The following is a 27,803-nucleotide window of genomic DNA, read 5'->3' on the forward strand; positions in this document are numbered from 1 at the left end:
AGATCAGACTATAAATGGTATCTTCTTCCTCGACAAGCATTCAACTCTATTCCTTCCCACTACCCTCTGACCCCACAAATGAAGAGGAAATTTCTGCTCTCTTCTTATCTTCCTACTCTACCTCCTGTCCTCTTGATCCTATTCCCTCGCAAATTGGTAGATCCCTGTCTCCTGTACTCATTTCACCTCTAACTAAAATCTGTAATCTCTCGCTCTCTACTGGCATCTTTCCATCAGTATACAAGCACACAGTGATTACTCCTATTCTAAAAAACAAGATTCTGACTCAAACTGTGTCAAACTCTCTCTCAAATTACCGTCCCATCTCTCAGCTCCCGTGCCCCTCCAAGCTTCTAGAGAGACTTGCCTACACTCGCCTCACATGCTTCCATTCTGCAAACAACCTGTTGGATCCTCTTCAGTCTGGCTTCGTTCTCAACGTTCCACAGAGACTGCATTGACTAAGGTGGTCAATGATCTGATCACTGCTAAAACTAAACGTCATTAATCTCTCCTTATTCTCCTGGATCTCTCGGCTGCATTTGACAACGTTGACCACTCTCTTCTCATTACAAACCCGCAATCCCTAGGTCTTCAAGATACTGTTCTATCCTGGTTCTCATCCTACCTTTCTAATCGCTCTTGCACTGATAATTTCTCTGGGGCCACCTCTGCTCCACTTCCTATATCAGTTGGAGTACCGCAAGGCTCAGTGCTAGGCCCTCTGCTGTTCTCTATCTATACTGTTTCTTTTGGAAATCTAATAAGTTCCTTTGGATTTCAGTATCATCTCTATGCGGATGATACCCAAATTTATCTATACTCTCTTGATCTCTCGACATCTGTGTTGTCCCGTGTAACTGACTGTCTGTCTGCTATTTCATCTTGGATGTCCTCTCACCAACTCAAACTCAATCTTTCTAAAACAGAGTTAATAATATTTCCACCCACCAACAAGAGCATACCTGACATTTCTATTTCTGTCAATAACATGACCATAAATCCCACCCCACAAGCTGCCTAGGTGTAATCCTCGACTCGCACCTATCCTTTGTTCCCCACATTGACTCTATATCTAAATCATGTTATATACATCTAAAAAACAAGACACTGCAAAAACCTTAATTCATGCACTTATCATCTCCCGTATTGACTATTGCAATTCCCTCCTTACTGGTCTTCCCCAAAACAGACTCAAACCCCAGCAATCTATTTTGCACGCAGTGGCAAAATTGATTTTCCTTGCAAATCATTATTCCTCTGCTGAATCATTCTGTATGTTTCTACACTGGTTGCCTGTTTTCTACAGAATGCAATAAAAAATACTTTTACTAACCTACAAGGCCATAAACAAAGCTGCACCAACATACATCTCCTCTCGTCTCAAAATATCTCCCAACTCGGCAACTCCGTTCTGCACAAGATCTGCATCTCTCATCCACCCTCATTACATCCTCCCATTCCCGGTTACAGGACTTTTTTCGAGCTGCACCCACTCTATGGAATTCTCTCCCTCGCACAATAAGACTCTCCTCTGGTCTACAAACTTTCAAGCATTCTCTGAAAACCCACCTCTTCAGACAAGCTTATAATATTCCTCAACCACCCTCTTAACCTCACTACATCACCCTATTACCATCCCTTACACAATTTCACACAAGGTCTGTTGAGACGCTTTTAAATAGGGAGTTTCAGAAATGTATTTGACAGAATAAACATTCACAAATCAACTTTGTCAAACTTCAATAAAGCCTATCTGATGGGGGTGTTAATCTCCTGAATTTAAAATTATATATTCAGGCTTGTATTATCTGCATTATTCGAGACTGGCTTCATTCTACAAATCTATATACTGATACTCAGTTAAATATCTCCTTTATAGTTAATGTTGATTTAAATAAATTTTTACATTTACATAAAGCTGATTTATCTCAGGATATTGTAGATAATCCTCTACTGATGTCTACTTTGGTAACTTGGAAGGCAGTAAGGAAAAAAATTAACTTAAATAGTTCCCAATCGTTATTTTTGCCATTTTTGCGGAATCCTGCCCTCCATAATGGTAAAGCCTCTTATCCTTTTTCTTCATGGAATCATTTGGGAATTTGCAATGTTCAATCTTTAATGAACTTATCAGAGTATAAACCCATGACGGTTACTCAGTGCAGATTTAAATATGGGATGCCAATGACGCATTGGTTCGCTATTTATCAAGCTCAACATTATGTCTCTACAATTGTGGTGCAATTAACATTACATGATTGGTCTAACGAACTTGATGATGTGTTGTTACAGCCTTTGGTTGCTCGTGGGGCTGTACCTTTGCATTATCGACTTCTTTATCGTTCCTTCCAGTAAATGTACCTAGGTTCAGTTCGTTTCGCCAGCCCTTTCGGGGGATCTCATCCAATATGAGAGCGCCCTCTGGTCTATTTTGATGGTTTATGCTATTCCCGGAACTTTCTATGGATTGTCTTCTTAAAACTCTATTTTACTCTTATATTACAGTTTCAGCTAGTTCATATAGGGAGATGTTCCTAAATATCTTTCACCAAGGTTACTTATCGCCTGAACGCCGATATGCCATAGATTAATCAGAAAATGATATATGTCTTAAGTGCGGATCCCCTGGGGCTTCTTTCGGGTGGGGAACGGGAGAACAGAGAGGAGAATTCTGACACAGTTTTAAACGAATGCACAATAACGATGGCTATTATCCCTACAATAATAAAATGAATACTTACCATATAAGAGACTAGACGCTTTTCCGAACCTTTCAATTGCCCTGTAGTGTAAAATCTGAAAAGGCTAAAGAGCTACACTGCAAAATAACATCATTTACTAAGGACATACTGAAAATGCTGATTTTAAAGCGGCAATACCCAGACTCCCCTCCATGTATAATGGAATACAGGTGTGAGATGGGACAGGGCCATCTTTCCCATTGGGCACAATGGGCAGGTGCCCGGGGGCCCTGCAGCCTAGGGGGGCCCATCAGAGGCAGCGCAAGAAAAAAAAAAGATGAAAATACTTACCTTGCGGTCACCTGGCGATCCGGCTCCCTCCCTGGTCTCCTCCTCTGCGGCGCTCGCAGTGCATGTCAGGCGTGACATCATCATGCCCGCCCGACATCCATTGCGGAGCGCAACAGAGGAGGAGACCAGGGAGGGAGCCGGATCACAAGCTGACCACAAGGTCAGTATTTTCTTCTTTTTTTTTTTTTTTTTTTCAGGTTTTTTTTTTTTTTTCTTCCACTGCCTCTGACGGGTTCCCCTGGGCTGCAGGCCCATATATATAATCACTTTTTTTTTTATATATATATAGGGGCCCCGGTGCACGGCTTTGCCCGGGGGCCCAAAATGTTGTTAAGAGTGCCCTGGGATGGGAGTATTTCCACTTTAAAACCGTCGGTTTCAGTATGTCCTTAGTAAATGACGTCATTTTGCAGTGTAGCTCTTTAGCTTATTCGGATTTTACACTACAGGGTAATTTAAAGGTGCAGAAAAACGTTTTGTCTCTTATATGGTAAGTCATTTTATTATTGTAGAGCTTATAGCCATTGTTATTGTGCTGTCGTTTAAAATTGTGTCGGAATTTAAATAGTCGTTTAAATGACTACCACCACTTCTTTTGTGCATTGTATGTGAGAATGTCCTCAGATTATTTTTTTTTTTAATTTTCAATATGTTTTGGAATATTTTTTGAATTATAGCCCATTCACTCCGGAAAGGACGATACTCGGAGTGGTTGATTCTTCTTTAAAAATGTCTTTAGGGAGCAGGAAGCTACTTATTATTATTTTAGAGGTAGCTAGAAAGCATATATTACATTCTTGGATCTTCGATCAGCCCCCTTCTCTTACTTTATTTAAGGTCAAATAATTTTTTGTGTTTAGGATGGACTGGCTGGAGACATCATTACATAGACTAAGTTATGTTGAGAATTGTTTTCTTATTTGGGAAAATGTTATTAATAGTTTACCAAGTTCTACACAATATCTTGTTTATCATTGTTTTCGCTATACAACTTGGTATGAAAATCGTTTAGTGTTGGATGATCCTCCGATTATCCTGTAGGATCCAGATTAAATTGATGGATATATATGATAAATATTCCAATGTTTCTAGACCTTCTATGAAACGTTTGCTGTATTAGTTATGTTAAATTATTACTGCATGCCTTGAATATATTTTTTTCTTTTTTGTGGTATGTATTTATTGTATTGTGGTAATATGTTATTCCAACAATAAAGAGAAATAAGAGCAGTAAGTTTCAACATTGTTGATTGAAAATTACATTATTACACAGTTATTTCAAAGGAAGTATCCACTAGATGGCAGAGATGATTCTTTTGTAGAAAGACTGTATCAGTGAAGTGTAGTTAGTAGTTAGGTTTCTTCCTTATGTCACTTATGTTCTGCTGTTTTTCCTTTTTATTTTTTAAAACAAGAAAGGTTCAGAGGAGCCAATCATGGAAAAGGTAAGTGTGAATAATTTGCCACAGATTATATTCCCCGGGGGTTCACCATATTTAATGTGCTCACCCTTATTTTCCCTTGGTCCTGATCTCTTGGCATCCTCGATAGGCCACAATAGGGTATCTTGATTTTTCTGGGATAAATATGCTAAATTTATGGGTAGATAATTTATTAAAACAGTGGATTTGAGCTTGATGACAAGGGAGCTCAAGTATCACATGTCATTTTCATTCCCCAGTGGTAATGCTTTTATAAAAATGTTTGTCTATTTTAGCTTAATATTTGACGTACATACATCAGCCCAATCTACCTCTGCATTCTGGAGCATGTGTAGCAGTGGTTATGGAGTATATTGAGATCATGGTGCCTGCAAGTGTCCTAAATTGTAAACAATAGCATCCATTAGAATGCTTTTTGCTATCTCCACAAGTTTTATATATATATATATATATATATATATATATATATAAAGTTCCCTCCATTATCAGTTCGTTGTACTGTAGGCTTGTACTATTATTGTCACAAAACTTACCTGCTCCACACTCCTGTGCTGCTGATTCCCTCTGCCTCTGTGTGAAAATCAGCACTTCTTGGTTCAAGCAGTCACATGATTCTGGCTGGGAGGTGGCATTTTCAAATCTGCATATAGAGTATATAATGCTCACTCTGACACTCTAGCAGTGTCAGAGCAATAGGTTTCCACACCAGTCTGACTCACTGTTATGCTGCAGAGTTTTCTTGTGCTTTTCCTTTGGATTGCTTCTCTGCCTATTAACACATTGTGTATCTGTCCTTGCTTGTCTTTGACCACAATCTCTCGGATACTGATTTTGTACTGCACTACTGCCTGTGTACCACTTCTCTGCTTATTATTGGACTTCCCTTCTGCATACAAATTTTGTACCTCGCTACCGACCAGTGTAATAGTCCTCGGTTTGCTGACCTGCTTCTGGATTAACCATCCTTCATCTCCGTTGTATTCTGCCTAGTGCTCTTCAGAGGGCTGCGACCTGTGGGTTCCCAACTGTAAGCCCATCCCGCCTTGCGGCGCTTCTTGGGGAAAACCAGGGAATCCGTTGCCCAGCGCTGCACCAGGCTGCACGCGGTGTAGCGCCTCAGGACTCCCTTCCTGATAACCTTGTTACAATTATTTAATAAAAAATGCTGCTATATACTCCCTATGTTTTTCTAGCATCTTACTATTTTTAGACATGTTTTGCGTCTGGAATGAGGCCCTGTGAAAACAAATTGTTTCCAGCTGACATTACAGTTCTCAGTGGTATGCACACAGCACTACGGATTAACGCTAACTTTGGTAAATGTTTTATTTTTTTGTAGAGTTATATGGCTAAATCTTATATTTTTTGCTTTTGTTCAGCAGTTGTGTAGCTGGATGGCAGTGCTCCAAGTGCTTCATTGGGCTGTGACGACTTTAGCTTGTTGGGCATAAGTTAAGAGCTGTCCATAAATATAAGTTATTTTGCACCCATATGCTGAGTCATAGGCATCTTAAGTGGGTCGAGCTCTGCATTTGCATCATCTATGTTAGGTTTACATCAGGCAGTCGCAAAAGATATGGCTCCTGACAGGCTTATATATACAGTCAAGTCCATAAATATTGGGACATCGACACAATTCTCATATTCTGGGCTCTATACACCACCACAATGGATTTGAAGTGAAACAAACAAAATGTGCTTTAACTGAAGACTTTCAGCTTAAATTTCAGGGAATTTACATCCAAATCAAGTGAATGGTGTAGGAATTACAATGGTTTCTATATGTGCCTCCCACTTTTTAAGGGACCAAAAATAATGGGACAAACTAAACAATCCTACATCAAAATTTCACCTTTTAATACTTTGTTGCAAATCCTTTGCAGTCAATTACAGCCTGAAGTCTGGAAGGCATAGACCTCACCAGACGCTGGGTTTCATCCATGGTGATGCTCTGCCAGGCCTCTACTGCAAATATCTTCAGTTCCTGCTTATTCTTGGGGCATTTTCCCTTCAGTTTTGTCTTCATCAAGTGAAATGCATGCTCAATCGGATTCAGGTCAGGTGATTGACTTGGCCATTGCATAACATTCCACTTGTTAGCCTTAAAAAACTCTGGTTGCTTTTGCAGTATGCTTCGGGTCATTTTCCATCTGCACTGTGAAGCGCAGTCCAATGAGTTCTGAAGCATTTGACTGAATATGAGCAGATAATATTGCCCGAAACATTTCAGAATTCATCCTGCTGCTTTTGTCAGCAGTCACATCATCAATAAATACAAGGGAACCAGTTCCATTGGCAGCCATACATGCCCACGCCATGACACTACCACCAACATGCTTCACTGATGAGGTGGTATGTTTTGGATCATGAGCAGTTCCTTTCTGTGACAGGATGGACCGCCTATGCCACCCTGGGGAGTTTGACTGGGGCGGTACACCTGTCAAACGGTAACGCAGGTGTCCTAAGGCGAGCTCAGGGAGGACAGAAACCTCCCATGGAGCAGAAGGGCAAAAGCCGAGGAACCGGCTGGGCTTACTTTGCCACCGTTCCCTTTCGTTATCCAAAAAGCGCCCTCTTGCCGCAGTAGGAGAGGCTTAAGCTGCTGCCACCACTGGCCTCCTATACCGGCACCCAGAACCGGGTTTCTTCTGCATAACTGACGCTGCTAGCGTGTCTCATTGCTGGTGTACCTGGACTGGTTCTCCTGGCCTCTTACTATAGATCAGGGATGCTGTGGATGGATCCCCCCTGGCCTATCACACTAACCAGAGCTGCAGGTAGCAGGCAGGGCGATGGTACTGTGAACGCTTGGGTCCAAACCGCAGACACAGCCGGAGAACGGATTAGATTTTAGGGTCTAATCTGTAGATCACAGGAAACAGCAATATTGAAGATGTTTTCAAGCAGCTCTTTGAAGCGAGATGGTTTATTTGCTCACGCACTGGTGGAAGATACCAGTGATCAGGTCAGATGAAGTCAGAAGAATGATACATTTCAGTGTACAAGTCAGAGCATTTATACCTTTCAGACACATGCTACTTTTAGCATCAGGATATACTCTATTTATACAAACATAAATTTACATACATTGCAAAGCCACTAGTATTTATACTTAGCTTTAAAATTCTTAAAAACCTTGCTGTGATTTCCTGCACCTTTGAGATGCAGTAAATGTGGAAGCACGTTTTAAATTAACTCTTCCTGTCTCTAAGTTAAACCTCAAACATCAAAAGATTTAATTAACACATGCCTTTCATCAGACTGTTCAGAATCTCATATTCACACAGAACAACAAAGGGACATACAACAAGATAGTTTCCCAAACCACAATACACCAAGGCTTGGTAAATACAGGCTCATTGTATCAGATATATGCATCAGAAATAGGCCTATCCTATAGCAAGTTTAGACAAGAAACAAATTTCTTCCCTGGTCTCAGAAATAACGATTACCTATCCCACAATATAAACAATATAAAAAAATCAGTGCAAATGCAATTACATAAATAAGTGCCCCGCGCTATTCGCTTTAAATACATTTTTACCAAAAGATTTAACAGTGATCCAGTCACACTTTCCTTCTCCATACTGTTCTCTTCCCATCACTCTGGTACAAGTTGATCTTTGTCTCATCTGTCCATAGGATGTTGTTCCAGAACTGTAATGACTTTTTTAGATGTTGTTTGCCAAACTCTAATCTGGTCTTCCTGTTTTTGTGGCTCACAAATGGTTTACATCTTGTGGTGAACCCTCTATATTCACTCTTGTGAAGTCTTCTCTTGATTGTTGACTTTGACACATATACACCTACCTCCTGGAGAGTGTTCTTGATTTGACCAACTGTTGTGAAGGTTTTTCTTCTCCAGGGAAAAAATTCTTCTGTCATCCACCACAGTTGTTTTCCGTGGTCTTCCGGGTCTTTTGGTGTTGCAGAGCTCTTCGGTGCATTCTTTCTTTTAAGAATGTTCCAAGAAGTTGATTTGGCCACACCTAATGTTTTTGCTATCTCTCTGATGGGTTTGTTTAGATTTTTCAGCCTAATGATGGCTTGCTTCACTGATAGTGACAGCTCTTTGTATCTCATTTTGAGAGTCGACAGCAATAGATTCCAAATGCAAATGTCACACCTAGAATCAACTCCAGACCTTTTACCTGCTTAAATGATGATGAAGTAATGAGGGAATAGCCCACACATGTCAATGAAGTAGGTTTTAAGTTGATTGTCCCATTACTTTTGGTCCCTTAAAAAGTGTTAGGCACATATAGAAACCGTTGTAGAACCCTACACCGTTCACTTGATTTCGATGTAAATACTCTCAAATTAAAGCTGAAAGTCTGCAGTTAAAGTACATCTTGTTTGTTTCATTTCAAATTGATTGTGGTGGTGTATAGAGCCCAAAATATGAGAATTGTGTCGATGTCCCAATATTTATGGACTTGACTGTACATTTCTTTGCTGGTCTGCCTCAGTCGCATTTACTGTACTTGGCCTTGTAGTCCACACCTTCTTTCCTCCATTCAGCCTTTCCAGTTATAAATTTCATAATTTACGGTACACAAATGGGCACAGAGCAGCTATATGGCTATTTGTAATATTTCTGATTAATTTGCGTAGCAGATAGCAGGTAGTGTTTACTATTCATAATTGGCATTTTCTGATCTATCTGTAGTGCTTTCCACAAATCTTTTGCTGTGGTTTTTTTCATGATCATGTGATAATCTTCTACTAGTAAATTTCTTTAAGCTACCTGTTTCTTTATGCCACACTTAAGAATTGTTCTCTACTTTCTGGATGTACAGGGAACAAAATAATCACACAAAACAACACAAAATTAGCTTTGCACCCTTTGTTTTCTTTAATTTACTAAAGTGCACCTAGATTTCTGTGGAGCTTTGGTTTATAAAACAAGATAGTTTAAAAAAGAGCAGCACTTTGTACAGGCAAGAAGTTGTGTGGAGTAGCATTCCTAGAAAAATATGAAGTAGACATGCAGATCTGTCTCATTTCGGGGAGCAGTGCAGGAATGACATTTAATTTTAGGGTACAGTGCATGTGTTTGTAATCAGGAGCAACTGTAAAAATGCATTTTACATACAGTAGACTATAATTACACCCTAATAAATGCATTTTATGTAAAGAAAAAAATGAAAAACAAAACTTTTTTTGTAGTGTTTCGTCATTAATGACTATATTATTAACAGGTGACATTGATTGAATATTTTTTCTTCTGTGTGTTCTTTTGGGACTTTATATTCCACATATGTAGTGGACTATCCTGCAGTGTATTGTCTGTTAGAGCAGAGCGCACCTAGACCCGTATTCAACAATACACGTGTCTTCAGATACACTCCTAGTTGAATACAGATATGAATATTCCCGATTTACATGTCTTTAAAAATAAACGCAATGTACGTTTATTTTGTGTACCTTGATGAATCAGGGTCCAAATGAGTAACATCATATCACTCATTTAGTGATTTTATTGTTCTGGTGCTCCTGCACTGACTGGCCAATTTGAATTTGAACTAAACATAGAAGAAAAGAGTTTTTAATTATTCAAATGAACTTAAGGACTAACTACATATGTTGTGCCCTACTTACCTTGTGCAGGAATATTGCCAGCTGCTGCTACTCCAAGTCACTGAAAGGCTGGGAGTTTGGCATCATGTACTATTTTGTCCATCCCACATTTTCTCCACCCAAGGTAAGAATTGTGGGGTAACAGCACCTCAGAGATGGGCATCTAGAAAATGCAGAGCATGAAGGGGAGGGGTGCTTCAGGTCTACAGTACTCATTCATTGGTCCACAATAGAAAGTTGGACTTTTACAAGGAATTTAAATAATGCACCTCTAAACAACTTTTCACACAACAAGATGCACTTTTAGTAGAGCAGGTGTGCACCGTGAAAGGTACTGGGTGGACCATCAACGTGCACTGGTGCAAAATCTGTTTTAGATCTCTGCTGATCATAGGACACCACTGCTTTTGTAAACTACCATAGTGATATTACAAGTGGGACACCTCAGAACACCTCATTCTCACACCCAAGGTAACTATCTGTTATATTGGTGTTGACTCACACTGTTGTATGGTTTGGCTGTGCTCCAAGCCTCTCACATTATGCCTATTCAGCAGCCTCTATTTGTTTTTCCAGGCAGGGAAAAACAAGCAGAGGTGTCTTGGGCTATTTTGAGAAACTTGCAAATGTGGATTCACTTTATGTTCTTCTGCTATCTATTCTTCTCCTTGGTTCTTTAGGAGGCTAGTGCAGGCAATGCTTCCACTTTGCCTTGGGGTCACTGTTTACCCGCTTAGTTTGCACATCTTGCCATCGTTGCTAGAAAATCAGTTAAGTAGAAGTCAGGCATCTTTAAAGACAGACAGATAGATAGATAGATAGATAGATAGATAGATAGATAGATAGATAGATAGATAGATAGATAGATTAAAACTGAGTTATATCCTAATACAATGCATTTATATGTAAAAACAACATTGTTCTAGTTGATTGACATTTGTACACGATAAAATATTTGTATCAAATAATAATAATGGTTTGAATTGATACAATAATCAATAAAATCAATAAAATGTCCATCCTTGAATAAAAGGTAAGGTAATGTTATGGTTAATAACCAGGAAGGGGGGCAATGATTAGACTATTAAATTCTGTTGCAAATGGAAAGAAAGGAAGAGAAGAAAGAAGTTATCTTCCATACTTCTGTTATTTCATGTTATCCTGTAAAAGATACAAGTCACTGGTCATACTTTCACCCTTACAAGACAGTCACATTAAAATGCAAAGCATAATAACATTTGCACCAAAAAGTCAGAATTGGATGTGTAGCAATATGTTACAATTCAGAATACAATGCAGCATTATTTCCTTTAAAGAAATTGACAATTTCCTGCATTTTATATTTAAATATCTTCTTTTTTATATTGCTTATTGATTCCTATAATCTATTGCTAATTATAAGCAATAGCCATTGATGATTATTTACATACCCTTTTATAAATGATTTTAAATAGCTTGTTTTGCAGATCTTAAATGTTAAAGTCCAAGAACACATGAAAAAAGAAGCCAAACAGCAATGGACACAATCAGATGAAATGAGCTGTCACTACACCTGATGTGTATATTTTCCATTTTGTTAATGTCCTTATTGTCTCTCCTTTCTCTACTGTCAGTACCCAGTATGTCAAATTTCTTCTCTGTTGAGAAGATTTGGGGTACAATGTAAAAGAAATCCAAGAGGACTCTATTCCAGATGGGACGTCCTTTGTGTGGTCTGAAGGGCTAGTGCACACATTGCGCCACCTATAATCCAGCTCTGTGCATATATTCACAAAATGGCATTTGTGCTGCAAGCCTCCCTCCACCTTCCCATTCCTGACACTTCAGAAATTACTTTTCACGAGTAAACTGATTGACGTTCAAGATATTAAACTGTGGTAGACCAAGAAATCGGAGAAAGTCCAAATGAAATCTTTTAGAAAGTGTAGTAGAATAAAGATTAACTGACAATATATTTAAGTTAATTAAAAAGCATAAGTGAAAAGAAGATACCACAACATTTGCAGTGTACAAACATGACAAATGTAAATGTCTGCACAACTTAATGCACAATTACTACTTATTTTATGAATTTAACAATGAAATAGCGCTGCGGAATTAGTGGCGCTATATAAATAAATAATAATAATAATAATAATAATAATAATGTGAAATGTGTACACACTTGGTCGCTCTTCCAGTCGATGGTGAAACTATAGGCATAGCTCATGGAGTATCAAACCTTCAAAAAAGGAAAAGTGAAAGTATTTCCCATAGCAACCAATCAGGTTCTAGCTATCATTTATCTAGTAGAGTATAGACTATGGTGGCTAGAATGTGATTGATTCCTATGTGTAGTGCCTCCATCTTTCCTTTTATAGAATGTTTCATAAAGCTACCCTCATGCAGCTTTTATGCTACCCTGCAGCACAGGAGGCCGTGTCCCAGATGAAACAATGTGCCTTAAATTACAAACTTAACATGACTTCATAACATATTTATCCATAAATTTATACGATTTAGAAAATAATGAGAATAAAATGACTGTATATATCATTCAGAGTAAAGTGCCAGATTGGTGTATGCAGTTAGTATTCATACATATTGGATACTGACATTGTCATGGATATGATGTTGAGTATGATATTGTGCAAAGGGCTCCATCACAATTTTGCGATTGGACTCAGATATTTCTAGTTATTTCCAGTTATCTTCCAGTAGAATACATGTATACTTTTTAAAACATCAAAACTTGATTGGCTCATCAGGCATGAACTAAGCCAGGTGAAGATAATTTGAGTGTTGCATAAATAGTCTGAACATGTGCTCCTCTAAGAAGCTGAATGAATACTTGAAAAAAGAGATAAGTAACTGTTACAAAGCAAGTGATGGCTATAAAAAGATACATTTAGAATGTTCACTGTCAGGATCATAATCAAGAAATAAAAGTTGTGGGCAACTATTGAAGTCTGGAAATAGCCTGAAAAGTCTCTGATAAACTGTTTGAAAGTTGGTCAAATTTGCAAAGTAGAACCCATATATCACTATTGCAATACCCTTCTTAATGGAATCCCAAATCAGACACTCACCCCTATAATCTATTTTGCATGTGGATACATTCATTTTCCTTGCAAATCATTCTCCCACTGCTGAGCCGCTCTGCAGTCTGTATATTTGCTGTTAGAAAATACTTCTAACTTACAAGGCCATCAACAATACTGCAACAACATACTTCACTTGTCTTAAAATATCCCTCAACTCGACACCTCTGTTCTGCATAGGCTCTGTGTCTCTCATCCACACTCATTACCTGCTCCCATTCCAGGTCACAAGACTTTTTTTTTAGAGTTGTTTCCACTATGTGAAATTCCCTCCCTCGCACAATAAGACTTTTCTGTAGTTTTCAAATCTTCAAGCTTTTTCTGAAAACCCACCTCTTCAGGCAATCTTATAAAATTCCCCAACCATCCTCTTAACCTCTCTAGGGTACACTGTTACCACCCTTTACACAGTTAACGCAAGACAACAACTCTGTGATCGCTTGACCAACATTATTGTGTGACTGGATCTTATAGCGCACTAAACACTTTTTACATTTGCAATCCGGCTGGACCAATATGCAATATGTGACACTCAGCCTCATGTATCAAACTCCCTTTGTCCTATAGAATGTAAGCTTGTGAGCAGGGCCCTTACCTTCCTGTCTGTATGTATTACCCAGTATTGTTTTCTAATACCACTTTCATACTGCGGCCCTGGCAATATCCCGGGTTTTTCAAGCCGGGTTGTTGCCGGGGCTCGGAGCGTCCCAGCTCAGAAACACCATTCATACTGCACCTCGGACCTGGGAATTTCCCGGGTTGACCCCATTAATACTGCACAAGTCTGTGCCCTGGCAATTTGTGGGAGTCATCACCAGAGCAGTTTTCATTGGATTAATAGACTAGACAATAGAATTGGCAGACAGCCAATCAGCTTGTTTTCTGTGCAACCTGCGTTAAAAAACCCGGGTTGCACCATTCATAGTGCAGGCAACCCGGGTCCAACCCGGGAATTACCCCTTGTTAAATCCCGGGTTGAAGACCCGGGTTTTTAGACCCGGGATTTTTGACTTGTACCATTCATACTGCACCAAGACCCGGGTCATTTGAGCTCGCCCCGGCAATAACCCGGGATTTTGGTGCAGTATGAATGGGGTATTACTGTGTTTGTTCTCAATTGTAAAGTGCTTTATATAGCTGGTGCTATATAAATAAATGATGATGATGATGATGAAAGGACCCACAGACAGGTTAAGCTGACACCAGAGTAGTGCTCCACAGTATACCATTGCTTATAGAAATATGATCTGCTTGGAACAGTTGTCAGTAGAAATACTTTCCTACAACCTCATCAAAAAAGTCAAGTATGTAAAACAATACTTTAGCAAGCCTAGAACTTTTTGGGACAAAGTGGTATGGATTGATAAAACTATCCCAACTACAAAACATGTGAAGCATTTGAAGAAAATAACATGCTGGCAACTATGTATGGGATGGATACTTTATGGTTTTGTGTGGAATAGGAAATATTGTCCATATGGAACAAAGAATGGGTTTGACTGAAAATCAACTGATCCTAAAACCTTATGTGTCAGATTCAGTGGAGAAATTTACGCTCAAAAGAGGTTTGATATTTCAACATGACAATAATCCTATATACAATACATCCTCAAGATCAATCATGAAGTATTTATTCAAATAAATCTTACATTATTGGAATGGCTTTAACAGTCTTCAAACTAGAATTTAATAAAAAAATCATTGCGAGGACTCAGATATGCAGTGTTTCTAAGAAGACCTAACAATATTTATGAGCTAGAAAAGTTCCACAAGAAAAAGTAAGTAAAAAAATAAAGCAAGAACAGAAAGACTCAAAGCTGGCTACAAGTAACAATTGGAAACTGTGATTCTGTCCAAAATACTAAGGTTACCAAACTTTTAAATAGTAAGTGTGCATTACAATGTTCATAAATATGCCATATTCAAGTTCGTGCCCTGTAGTTGTTCTGTTAACTTCTTTTTTAATTTGACATTGAGTGAAGCATGTCATTTCACCAAGGGAAATATACATACTGCATGCTTGCAAAGCCATTAGTTCACATATATGCAGATTGTTAGTATGTAGGCATGCACCATACATGTGGAATAATTACATTGTAGTCATGATTCATCTATAGTTCATGCCTTACGTCTAGCAGATTGCTCACATACTTGCCCTGTGTGTTCTGACACCTTTCTATCATAGCCAGCATTAACTTTTCAGCAATCTGTTAGCTCTTCTGTGGGAATGGACCAGATGGGCTAGCCTTCACTCCCCACGCGCATCAAAGAGCCTTGTGTGCCTATGACCCTGTCGCCGGGTTATCCATTGTCCTTCCTTGGACCACTTTTGGTAGATCCAAGTAAGATGGCCATTTTGGGGATCGTCTGACTCAGCCGTCTAACCACCACAGTTTGGCCCTTGTCAAAGTCGCTCAGATTCTTACACTTGCCCATTTTACCTGCTTCCAACACATCGACATCAAGAACTGATTGTTCACTTGCTGCCTAATATATGACATCCCTTGATAGATGCCAATGTAATGAGATAATCAATGGTATTCACTTCAATTGTCAGTGATTTTAATGTTGTGGCTTATGTGTGTATATTTATGTATTTATATGTGTCTAGTGCTTATTTATTTATTTTATTTTCTATTAATTGAACTCTACAACATTTAAAGCTGTTATTTAGAAATTCTCTGCGTCATTTATGTAAGTTAATTATTAATACCTTACCTGGTAATGCAAGTTACATCCATTTCTCATATTAAATAATTCCATAAAACTGAACTTTGAAGTTAAATACAGTTATAAATTCCTTTATCATGTAAGCATTTCTCAACCTGTTATTGGTGTGATATATATATTGTTACTGTTTTGAACAAACATACTCTATATAGTGCACATTACTGTATCCTGACAATAAAAAGAACTACATAATACCATTTATACTAATTCTACATGCTTAGCGCAATTCTCAGCAAATGTTCTTATTCAACTTCATCTGTAATCATGTATATTTTGTTCTGGAATATTACTTTCTCACCCACTATATGTAGATCTATGTCATGACTTACAGCCAGTGGGACACTGCTTCTCAAACCCCCCACCCTGGAAATAGGTGGTTTTATCATTGGGGTCTTATTTCAGGATAAAAATACCTTAGGTTTTGTAACACCCAAATCAGTTCTCCCAAACAGACTGCAATGCGAATGAATCGCACTACTATGAGATTAATGGCACAGTGAAAACATCCTGCCAAAAACATTTCTGATATCAAGTGACTGCTAAAGTGCATGTTTTATCTCTTTCTACACTTCTCCAAATGGATATATAGAGAAACAGCATAATTTAAGAAATTCATCATGATTGGTGAGCCTGGGTGGATTGGATTGTTTCTTTTACATTAAGAGGTCATTGCACCAGATTAAACACAAAACCAAAACAACTTTTTTGCTTCCGAGCGGCAGGGGGTAGAATCCTATTTGAAAGTATAAGGTAGGAGCGCAGCTATCTTATATCCATTCTCAATGCTGGTACTGTACTTGGGCATTTTGCCCTGAATTTTTGAGTGCTTTTCTAGAATGTTGGTTTTTGAACAAGAAAGACTCAACTCTATAAAAACATGACCTGTACCTGAACTACGGCTACACCGTTGTTTTTTAATATTGATGTAAACATTTTTATAATAGATTAAATTAATTCTGTTTCAAAATATACTTGTTAGGAACTCCCAAGTCAGTACAGTGAAACTCGGGAACTACTCTGAAGGCCAGGTGTTCGCTGGAGCCCCTAGTGGTGGGGACAGACTGGGCTGCGGGCCGACCGAGGGTCGAGTAACGTATACTGACTTAAAGGAGTTCCCAGAAGTGGAGTGATTGGTGGACTGTAGTATAAGAGGAATCCTAGGTCAAAAGGTCACAGGCACAGATGCAAAATCCAAGGGCAAACGAAGGGTCAAACTCACAGGCAGAGAAACAAAATCTGATTTCCAGGCAAAAGGTCAAGGTCAGAAGAGAAGGGTCACAGGTCCAATAACATGCAGGGGTCAAAACACGGGTAGTCAAATCCAAGGTAGCAGGAACCAAAATGGATAGCACAAGCAGGCAGCAGGACTGAGGACAGAACGCTATAACCGGCAATGAGGCATCAGACCTCATTGCCTTAAATACCAATACAGACCAATCAGTAGTTGGATACACTGCTGTAGGCTAATTGCTCATACAGAGCAGGGCCAATCAGGGCTTGTCCCTGGAATACACAGATGCAGGCTAATGCCTGCAATATCAGCCCACTAGTTAAATCAGCCCACAGCTTGCCTGTCATGCGCATGCGCCCGCCTACCGCCGGGACTCAGCGCTATTGTAGAAGCGTCCGGCCGTTGCCTCGTGACAATACTACACTAATATGTGCTACTTTTGTATGTGCCCTATATTCCTAAGATTAACCTTACCCACTCGTCTGTGAGTTTGTGGAGAATCGTAGGAGCCGAGAGCCACCATAAATGTGGTCCAGTTATCAGGCTGAATCACCATTTATCCAGGATCTAAGGAAGATCCCTTCACGTAAGGATATTTGATAAGTGACTATTAAGTACACAGTCTGAAACATGGTTGACTGTCATTTGTTTTAAAATCATCTACCCGGATAGCAATGGTATTTTTGGATGACTGCTGTTGTTTTATTTTGATTGGGAGTGACTTTTATGGACTTCATTGGATAACTATTTTCAACACTGTCTAATGATATACATATTATTGTATATTCTAATACTTACTTATTTGCACCTATTAGTTAATTTTTCCTTCACTCTATGTTTATTATGATACTCTATTAACAGGCTTCAATAATCTAGTCAGGTAACATGTACCAGTGGATCCATTAAGATTAAATGGTCTCCAAGAACATAAACCACTCAGGTCTGTAGAATTTTCTGTCCAATGTTCTTCATGGACAGCTTACAAGCTACTGCACATTTAAAAAACATTGGAGTGTTAAAACCTTTGACACAGCTGTCACCTAGAAGTTTGCAAATGACTACACTGTAATATACAACATATTTAAGTGACTAAAGGGTCTATTTATTAATGAATGTTAAGTATACATTTTAAAATGGCCGTTTTCACCGGAGAAAGGCTCTTTTACCACTTCACTCAATTTATTAAACAGGATAATGCTGGAGAAAGAATAGCCTTAATAGAGTTCTCCCAGAATATCGCAGTTTGCATAAAGCTCTATGGGGTTGGCAAAAAGAGCCAATTTAATAAGCGGTGAAAAGCACCAATTGTTTCCCTTTTGTTATTTCCAAAAAAATTAATGCCATCTGTGGATGCTGTTATCCTTTGAATTCTACAGCTCAGACCCCCGCCAGAGGAGAAACAGAGGCAGATCACTTGTTCAAAGATCCTGTTTCACAGACTGTCAGCTCATCCTCTCCTGCAATGGGCAACTTAACTCATCGTAGCCTCCATCCTGCCACCATACTGTACACCTCACACAATTCTGATTTTTTTAGGGGCATGGCAGAATTTCATTGTTAAGTTCATCAGGCAAGGACCTTTTTTGATGTGATCCTGAGCGCACACATTATTCACACAATTCATATTGTGCTAAGGACACAAACAACTGACGAGTCACCTCACACACTAATCTGAACAGGCACAGGCCACCACACAGAGGAGGTGGTGAAGGAGAACTGGGGAAATAGAGATATTGAAACACGGTTGGCTAAATCTAAGATGCAATATTTTTGATTCGCATTTCAGTCAGTTGAATGTTTTGAAACTATTGTATTTAGCCTAAATCCTATAAATTGATTTATGCCCATGTTTATGATTAACTTCACGGTAACCATTTAAGTGGGGTCTATGACATTGATGCAGGTTTGTTCCAATTATTTAAATATATGGATGTGGATATTAATATATATATATAATGGCAATTGTTTAGGATGACCATCCACATACACCGTTCTTTTGTGATGGGTTTCCTTAACAACCGCCAGAGGTTCAGGTTTCCTCCCTCAAGTATTCTTGGTTACTGTCGCAAGCCTATGATGTAATTCCATTGTGACCTTCTTTAATAGTGAAGGCAGGAATGTGTTGAGTAGTGTACGTTACCATGGTAACCCAGTATGTGTAGATTATATGAATTAGGTTTTATGTAAAGGAAATATGGACCATTTGAATAGGAACTTCCAGACTTTTCACAAGTGTTGACAATGACGTGAGTCATACAAATTTTGATTATTTTTGCACTGTTTTAAATTTGGGATTTCAGGTTCTTTACTTTTATTTTGAATGTTTAAAATATACATGTTACTTGTAAATTTGTTGTTAGTATTGATCTATTTATGGATCAGACATGATTGGGCTATCACCATTATAAAAGATGGTGATATAAGTAGTGTCCCCACACCTTGGATAAGATCCTATTAAGGATCGAAATGCATTGGTAACAGTAAAAAGAGGAAAAACTCAGGTTGCTTTACCTTTGACAGCTTATAGGAGAATCAGACAAGGATGTCCCATGATTCAATCAGCTGATCCATCTGTTTAACGTAATTTACCCTCATTGTCTCTGGTATAAAAATGTGCCACATGGTTCTTCTTCAGGGGCTACATATACTTTTATGTTTCAAATGCAAGTGTATTTTTAAATAAAATGTTTATGAAGTTTTAAGGGTTATCTGCCCAGATTTGGCTTGTATCTTTATTTTGTAGTCGGATAGCACATACATACATATACACACACACACACACACACACACACACACACACACACACATATGAGATAGGCATATACAAGACACATGTGGAAGAGTACCATTAAAATTCATATTATAAAGCTGTTTCCCAGTGGATGGCTCATGTAAGCATATACACATCAGGGGTATAAGGAAGATTGGTGGTTATCTGCACTCCATAAAGTTATTGGTGCGTACACATCACAATATGAAATAGATTGGAATACACAGTGTTAAAAATGAGAACAGTCTCTTTCCTTCTAAGACTTACTTCACAATATGAGTCTATTATCTCTTTATTATGTTGTCATCTGATCTGGATGTTCTGAAGATATAGAACGGTATACAGAAAAACATTCAAAAATCTGTTTCTGGGCATTGAACTCTATAAGGTGGACTTAATATTCTTTGTAATATAAGTGATTGATTCCATGAGACAAGTTATAGCACTTGAGGATCCACCAATTTTTTTTTATTCTATTCATGTTTTTGGAGTAAGTTGGAGCTCATTTAGTGTGACGGGGCTGCTGTTTCTTATAATTGGAGTGCTCTCACCCACCACACTGCCCACTTGTCATCCTACACACACCCATAAAACACTCTGCAACAGTCACCCCCTAATAGTCCAGTGGTTCTGCATGAGATAGTGAATGTCAGTCGCCCTATAAATATCCCCCATTGTTATGCAAAAGATACTCTGTAGTCTGTAGACTTTGTAAAACCGAAAACAAACTATACTAAAAATGTTGTGTAAGTAAATCTATTCATGGAGTTACATTAGAATAATGAGTTTGTCATAAAAAAAATCAACATTTTTCCATTACATTTATTGTGCAACAAATATATTTATTTTATTCTATATTTACATGTATACATGGCAGCATTGACGAGCAGTAGCAGGAGCCAAAGTTTACAGAGTTTGAAGTATTTCCCAAGGCTATTAATTTAAAATGAAGAACATACATTGAAGACAATATCTGTTTTACTTTCAGCTTTCTTTCTAAACCAACTAACATTTTACACTGCAGGCTACAGACAAGATCAGATAAAGGCACATAAAATAATTCTTCTGTGAATTGTGGCATCTGGTTTTGTGTGCAGCCTATAATCCACTCTTCATCAACCTACTTTTAGAAGTGATTTATTGATGTAGGAGGCTTGTTATGTGCTGATGTGTTGGTGTTTGCACTTTGTAACCACCATCCTTTTGATAATATATAATGCAATTATGCATCACCACAAAATAGATAATACATCTGAAACAAGCAAGGAACAGTCATACATATATGGACACAACTAATATTAGAAAATAAGTTGTTTGTATAAACTCCATTGTATATAGACTTGTGTATGACAGGAGATTCAGATTACTACATGGTGCTGTTGGAAGACCCTGCTTCTTTTTATAACTCCCAGACTGGCTGCTGTTTACTAAAACTCTATTTTCTCTTACAACACTGAAACAAAGAGGGATGCAGGCAGTTGAATTGGGTGTATTTACAATGGCCATGTTCAATAGAGCTTACAGTCTAAGGTAGGTACTACAGTCACATGAAGTTGACAACTTGATCTGAGCCAAGGTTCCATTAAGTTAGTCTTATTATTTTAACTGATAGAGATGTTATACTTGTTTTAATTAGAATTGGTTACATTTGCATAAATTTATTCATCAGTCTTTTTCTAATTTCTTCACTTTGCATTTTTCATTCATTCAATATATGTTGCATTCCTCCTCTCCACTAATATTCAGTTTGCAAGTATATTCTTTTTGCTTACAGGAACTGAAAACATTGTCCAAACATTTGTACCTCACAGTTCTTCCTTTGCAACTTCATATTCCATATTTTGTACCATGTATCTACAGTTTATAAGTTTACTGACCTCTGGAGATTTGCAGAACATTTCCATTGTTAGATCCTCCTTACATTCTGAAGGGTAAACTAGTTCTGCTAACATACTTATTGCGCTGTGTTATCAGCACTGATCCAATTCATTTGTGCTGAAAATTGGAGAGGACATCCCAAAATATGAGTATCAAGCATAAACTGGACCATACAATGAAAGAACAAACCCCTCATCACTGACAATTGTATTTGGCAGTACACGTCTTCAGCTCTTGATTGTTGGAAAATGTCACTTTGCTGAGCTTTTGTTTGTCTACCTCTCAAAATGTTTAGTCCTTTAGAATACATCAACTGTTTTCCAGACCAGTATCTTTGTGTGGCTTGATCTGTGTGGTTGTGCAGTAATGAATGGTTGATGACTCTTACCTGAGGATAATATATAATATTCTAATAGAAGAGTAACATTATTTTACAGTTATCAGGGATTTACTTTGGTTCTTTGTAGAAAAATGTTCTGCTACACATAATACTTAAAATGAGGATCCAGGAAAAAATAAATAAATTAAAATTTAGTTTCGTGCCGAACCTGAAACAAGCAAAGAAAATAAAATTCAATGAGTGTTAAGAAGCCATTTTTATAAATAGGCAAAAGGCCAACAGCTGTGTTACTGAGAGCCCTCCATTATACTTCTACAATAATGTATAAAAAAGTAGCTGACAATACAACATAAATCAATTACCAGAGGGACTTTAGCTATAAATGCATTACATGAATTGTCTTACCGTCTACAGATATCTTACTCCTACCAACACTGAGATTATGGTTGAGATGGGTTTGCCTAATAAGGCTCATTGCAGATATGAAATGTGCAGTTAGTTTCCACTTGTTGTTTACTGTGTTCTACCATTGTATGTTTTAATCTAATCTGCCATACGGATCAGAGAGCCCTAACCGAGTTTACAAGCATTTACTTCAATATTTCCAATCATAATTTTATTTATATTCATTTAAATGTCATTCACTTCTACACATGAAAAATACCAATGCTCACAGTGAAACCTGTGGATGTTACATTACTGCCGACTGTATGTTGTGTCCAGTAGTGGAACACTATATCGCCAGGCCACATAGCAAAATGTGGAGGTGGGACAGTTGATGCAATCGGTTCTCCCGTGGCCTCCGCATTGCTCTTCTGACTTTGAACCTGTGCAGGAACCTGTGCGTGTGCAGTGAAGTCCTGTTTCACCTTCACTACACATTATAGTGGGTGCAGGCTGTGGTGGAACTACAGCCATTGCATCGCATGCCGAGGCAACGATGGTAGTTCCACCACTGGTTATGCCATTATGGAATACTTAGTATTTTTTGAATGTTTTAAAACTCAAATGTTTTAAAACTCAAATGTACTTAAAAACAAGTTTGCTTTAAATAAATATGCTTTTTTTTTTAGAAAACTTTACTTACAGCATGTTCTCTGTTGTGTATGCTTCCATTCATGTATCCATTTCCGTATATGTAAAATTCTTTCTCCTATTACCAGAGAAACACTACACTTAAACACTTTATTCAGATAAAGATAATAAAAAAAGCTAACACAGAAAATGGCCATTTTTTTTTACCTGTATAGCTTTCTGATCTTGGAAATAAGTTAGGCCTCTTTTGGATAGTGCATATAGCACGGCGTCATGGACAGTGAGGAACAATATGGAGGACTGGATGTCATCGTTGAAGAAACCACATTGATTCAGCTTATCCAAGACATTACCTGAAATATTATTAAAACTAATCAATCTGTATTCTGTGTACACTATTGGTAGAAATGAAACTTGACCACTTACATGTAATTATATGAAAATAATAGTTCAGCCTGAGTAGAAGACTCCTGCAGTGGCGCACGCAGGGGGGTTTCTGAGTCTCCAGAACCCCCCCCCTGCGCTAACTAAGTGGCCACCATAGCGGCACTCTCCTATACAGCAGCCGCGGCGCTGTCAAAGAAGCGTCCGCGGCTGTGCTGTATTGTATACAGCACCGCCGCAGACGCTTCTTTGACAGTGCCGCGGCTGCTGTATAGGACAGCGCTGCAGATACGGAGCTGCTGCGCATGCGCCCCAGCAGCTCTCTCGTGTGTTTTTTTGGGGGGGTTTTGGGTCAGGGTAGGAACCCCTTCCCCTCCTGACAATCCTGCGTGCGCCCCTGTCCTGGATAGTTTTGCTGAGTATCGCTATTATATTGATTCATTGCAGCTATTGTTAACTCCATGCAGACATGTAACAAGTTGTATATAAACAAACGATACACCCAGGAAATTTAAATATAAGTTTAGCTATTCATTTCCTGTCCAGGTATCTGTTTAATATGCAGTTGTATGTAGGTAAAAGGTCCTGTTGTAAAGCTCCTGATACCTTTGGGTTTAAGGAACTTCAAGAACTCAAGTCACATTATAGAAAATGATTCCCAAAGGTGTGGTGCAAACACTTGATGTTAGTGTGCTGGTGTAGAAGCACCTACACACGAGAGGTACAGATTGGTGGGAGAGCATTGTAATAGTGCAAGTATTGGAGAATTCAACACAAAAAGGCTAGAACAAAAATACATATGTGAAACACAAAGCTTAAAAACACAAGTATAAATAATTCACAGTTCAAAAAACACAACTGTGTTTTTTGAGCTTTTTGATTCACATATAATTTTTGTACTAGCTTTTTTGGGTTGAATTCCCCTATACTTGCACTATTACAATACTCTCCCACCAATCTGTATTATGTATCTCTCATGTGCAGGTGCTTCTACACCAGCACACTAACATCAAGAATTTGCTCCACACCTTACGCCTTTGGGAATAATTTTTTATACTTATCTTTGAGAGAGTCGGAACCCCGCTCCCTATTTTTCATTTGTGGCAGCATTCACATGTTTTCACATAGATAGCGCAGATTACCCATCATCTCAATATTTACTCAAGCCACATAATACTTGCTGAAATGTTATAACTTCCCACTGTCATCGCACAGTGGCAGCGGAGTAGGATAACACAATTTGCTGAAAATCGCATTGTCACACATCAACTCGGAGTCACTAATGAAGTGCAGGGGGGGGGGGGTGGCCTGGGAGGACTTCTTGAAATTCCAGAGTTCTCCGGGCATTCCAGAAGAGTAGGCAAGTATGAGCTGCATTCTTGGAAGGACCTCTATTCAAATTGCTATAATGTAATGCAGCCATGTATAAATTCCCAAATAAAGAACCATATGTTCCCAAGTAACATGCCAGATACGAAATAAAATGGAAATTTCTACCTTCAGCTTATATTTATTTATTGGTTTGTACATACCATAAAAACTGTTTCTAAATACATTGCTTTTTCTTTCTAGCATTGTTCTGCATTATTATATCATCAGTTGTTTATTTTTGTTGCCTGGGGATACAACACAAAGCTGCTCTCTGAATACGGCAGAGATTACAGTGACCTCTGTTGTAACACAGGGCATCAGAAATGGCTGTTCCGATAGATATTATCACCTTATAATTTTACTCCATAATTGTATTATTTTTATTTTGTTTTAAATACAGTAATGCAAAAATGATGGCAAAAGTTATTTTTTAACAATTAGAAAAATCCATGGCTCAATTATTATTTTTTTAAAAAAAATATCTCTTTGTTTTAATCCAGAAATTAAATGTTTATGTTGCCACCTGGGGCTGTATTCAAATAAAAACTATAATTTAATAAACAACAAACTTACTGTCCATGTTAGCAATGTATATGTCCACATCAATTTTGATATATTCTTTCAAGGTCTGAAAATGATAAAATAATATGTTAAGTAGAAAACTTGGTTAGAATGTCACCATAATGTATATTCATTTTCATGGAATAAATAGTCATTGAATACAATTCACTAGACATACAGTATGGTATTACTTTAAGTATAGTAGGATATAGGATAATGTTCTGAAATCTGCTCTATGTGCCTAATTTAAAGACAAGTTAAACATCCACAGTAGTATATAAACTATACCTTATATTACATCATTTTTTGGGGGTGAGGTGTGAGCAGTTTATTGCTAAAAAGTTACAATGTGCTAATCAGATCAAATTGCTGATTGTTTGCTATGGTTTACTGCCCATTCCACCTCCTATATCACTTAAGCCGGTGGCTCTGCAACTCCCCACTGCCCTTATTCAGCCTAACTTATTGTGGCATTTATTACTGACAGGATCTGCCTGCAGTTTTCTGCATTTGTATGCTGCTTTGCATTGGCAGATCTTGCCTACAGGACTTTTGGACTTGTTACAATGAATGTATTATCTGGCAGTGCCTCTAATTCACCAGAGGTGCTGCTATTGTGCCTTCTCTTTCTCATTGCTAGGGGTACCGTTCACCTGTTGCACCAATTATTTCCTGCACCAGGTGGTTCCCTATTTATATCTGCCTCTCTCTATTACCTGTGCTGGTCATTGTTGTTTGGTTGCTGTCCCTTATTATTGTGTTCTCCTGTTTCTCTTGAGCTCTGGGACTTTTACATGCTATGCTGCTGACATCTCTGCACTGGATTTCTCACGAATCAGCCATTCTACCTACATCTACTGTACTTCTTTGCTACCAGTTTTCAGAGTTACTCAGATATCCCTTTTCAGTGTCTACTATGCTCCGTTCCTACCATTTCATGTATTCTCTGATTTAAACCTATTTAATAATCATCTTATGCTTTCCTTATATCCTGGGCTCCATAGCTGTGATTTCCATTGAAGCGTGCCAATTACATTAGTAACATAGGTGGTTATATCAGATTTTGCTCTTAGTTACCTACCTACTAGTCCATAACTTCTGAATTTTATTGTAGTACAATTGCATGAAGAAATAAACACCAATAAAAGCCCATCCTAGAGGGAGATTGATTTGTTTTTTCTGACAATTTTGTCAGCTGCAGACCTCCTCTGCTATCCACTTGCTGGGTAGTACACCAATACATCATCAACAACATTTATTTATATAGTGTCAACATATTTGTAGCACTTTACAATTGGGAACAAACACAGTAATAAAGCAATACTGGGTAAAACAGACAGACAGACAGAGGGGTAAGATTCCAATCTATAGATTACACAGACTAAATCACTGCACTAACCTGTACCCAGTACTGAAAATACACCTTATAAGGCTCCTTGATGACCTATTACATGTATTCCACTGAGAAACCTGTCAACAGCCTACCTCCCTGATCTGCCATCTGATCACTGAGTCAACATCACAGGTCATGGATGTGAGGGTAGGAGACTTGTAACATCTTTTGGGGGATATTTTATCTGTATATTTTTAAAGTAAATAAAAGTGTATTTTTCATATGAATGGAGCTGAATGTTTGGTGATACAAGAGAAAAGAAAACATTGGAGGAAAGGCTTGTGTCTACTTCAGGTTTATGTGAGTGAATATAAGCAGTTTATGCTCATATATAGAAGAAATAATTTAACTTCACTATTATATTTATGTTCTGGATGAGAGCGACACCCAGAGGAAATTTGTGGAAGGAGTCAGGTATAGGAAACTGAATAACAAACTATAGTTTGAAAACAAAGTAACTTGTGAAAAGATTGATTCATTTATTTACCTTAAAGAAACTTTGAAAATAGACTGTAGAAAAGGGATTGTTTCATAAGTTTTGAATGTGTGATATATTTATTTTTTCAATGCTTACTAATTTTGTTTTAGTTTATTGTTTTAGATGTTTATGACAATAAAACCCTCCTTGTCTCTGGCTACCTCCTACAGGTTCCAATGTTGTATTATTTGCAGGATATGGCTAAAACTTGGTGTACAGTTATCTACTTAAACAGTGCTGATTGGGTCCTTCATCTGTACTGCCCCCAAGTTGCTTTCTTTGGTTATTGCACCCTAAGTTCTACTAAGCCTTGCCTATTATATTCTGATATCATCCATCCCAATCCAGATCTCTCGTTTGCTTAATGTCATCTTGAATACTAGAACTGGATTCAGTTCTAGCAAACAGGCTTGTGCAAAAATACACAATGTCATATCATCCATAAAGAACACTCAAGGCCTCTTAGTTGAAGACCTTAGGAAAATTGCAGGGGAA

The 27,803-nt window shown here is 38.1% G+C and overlaps 1 protein-coding gene and 1 long non-coding RNA gene across 3 annotated transcripts in view; one reads left to right on the forward strand and one right to left on the reverse strand.

Moving 5' to 3' along the window:
* The window catches only part of LOC142152313 (uncharacterized), a 136,546-nt gene that overhangs the window by 46,280 nt on the left and 62,463 nt on the right, over positions 1-27,803 (forward strand). The window lies entirely within an intron of this gene.
* LOC142152307 (chloride anion exchanger-like) overlaps positions 20,690-27,803 on the reverse strand; it is a 38,818-nt gene continuing 31,704 nt past the window's right edge. The window contains exons 18-21 of the mRNA XM_075208819.1: positions 25,450-25,504; positions 23,329-23,474; positions 23,174-23,239; positions 20,690-22,294 (exon numbers count right to left, since the gene is read on the reverse strand). Of these exons, the coding sequence (XP_075064920.1) occupies positions 22,271-22,294; positions 23,174-23,239; positions 23,329-23,474; positions 25,450-25,504 (291 nt within the window). The 3' untranslated portion in view covers positions 20,690-22,270. The remainder of the gene's footprint in view (positions 22,295-23,173; positions 23,240-23,328; positions 23,475-25,449; positions 25,505-27,803) is intronic.

The sequence above is a fragment of the Mixophyes fleayi genome, chromosome 4, assembly GCF_038048845.1.
Source record: "Mixophyes fleayi isolate aMixFle1 chromosome 4, aMixFle1.hap1, whole genome shotgun sequence".
Taxonomy (NCBI): domain Eukaryota; kingdom Metazoa; phylum Chordata; class Amphibia; order Anura; family Limnodynastidae; genus Mixophyes; species Mixophyes fleayi.